At 53.6% G+C, this 782-nt stretch overlaps 1 protein-coding gene across 1 annotated transcript; it reads right to left on the minus strand.

The window, feature by feature from the left end:
- Window positions 1–491: 491 nt before the first annotated feature.
- On the minus strand, window positions 492–779 carry LOC106119586 (pro-resilin-like; the record flags this gene model as incomplete). The annotated part of the gene is made up of 1 exon (XM_013314628.1): window positions 492–779. A coding segment is annotated over one exon (288 nt), but the record flags the coding sequence as incomplete, so codon positions are not given.
- Window positions 780–782: the final 3 nt, after the last annotated feature.

The raw sequence follows: 782 nt of genomic DNA on the forward strand, positions 1-782 counted from the left end.
GAATGGATTTAGCAATAGGTGTATCGAACAGCAAATGGTCAATTGGAGAAGGGTCTCATAAAATACTTACCTGAAAAGGTTACAGCGTGACCTTTTGCTAGAGAATGTTTCTTACACTAACTACTCCTACGTAACGTGTAGCAGTTAGCATACTCATGTTGTGAAGTGAAACAAACGTATACGGTGTCGAAATGTATTTATTGTTTTTTTTGTAAAAAAAAACTTAAAAATAAATTAAACTAAATTAACAATAAACTTTATACAAAACAAGGAGTGAAGGCCGGCGGTGGGACACTTCGCGTGAGAATTGGAGCGACTGTCCCCCCGCCGGCGGCAGACCCGTGAGCGCGCACAGTCGCAGGCGTTGGCCGAGCTGGCACAGACCGCGGCCACCTACATTGTACGTGGCCGGTGATCCATCGGTTAACGTTTAACTATTCGGACGAGAGATGGCGTTGCGCCCGAATCACGAACGCGATGAATGTTCCCTCTTAGTAGGGGGCGCCGTAGCTGCCCGAGGGGGCGCTGTAGGAGGAGGAGGGGTAGCCACCGCTGGAGCCTCCGGACTGCTCGTACTGCGCGACCTGGATGGCCTGACGGACGCCCTCGAGGTTGATGTCGACGACGCGGCCGCTGTAGCCGGGCACGCCGTAAGAAGAGGAGGGCACGCCGTAGGAGGAGGAGGGAGCGCCGTAAGAGGAAGAAGGAGCGCTGTGTCCGCCGCCGAAGCCAGAGCCGGAAGACGCCTCCTCCTTAAGGAGGATCTGGCGCACCTGCTCCAA

This window comes from Papilio xuthus, unplaced genomic scaffold, assembly GCF_000836235.2.
Source record: "Papilio xuthus unplaced genomic scaffold, Pxut_1.1 DF827139.1, whole genome shotgun sequence".
NCBI lineage: Eukaryota > Metazoa > Arthropoda > Insecta > Lepidoptera > Papilionidae > Papilio > Papilio xuthus.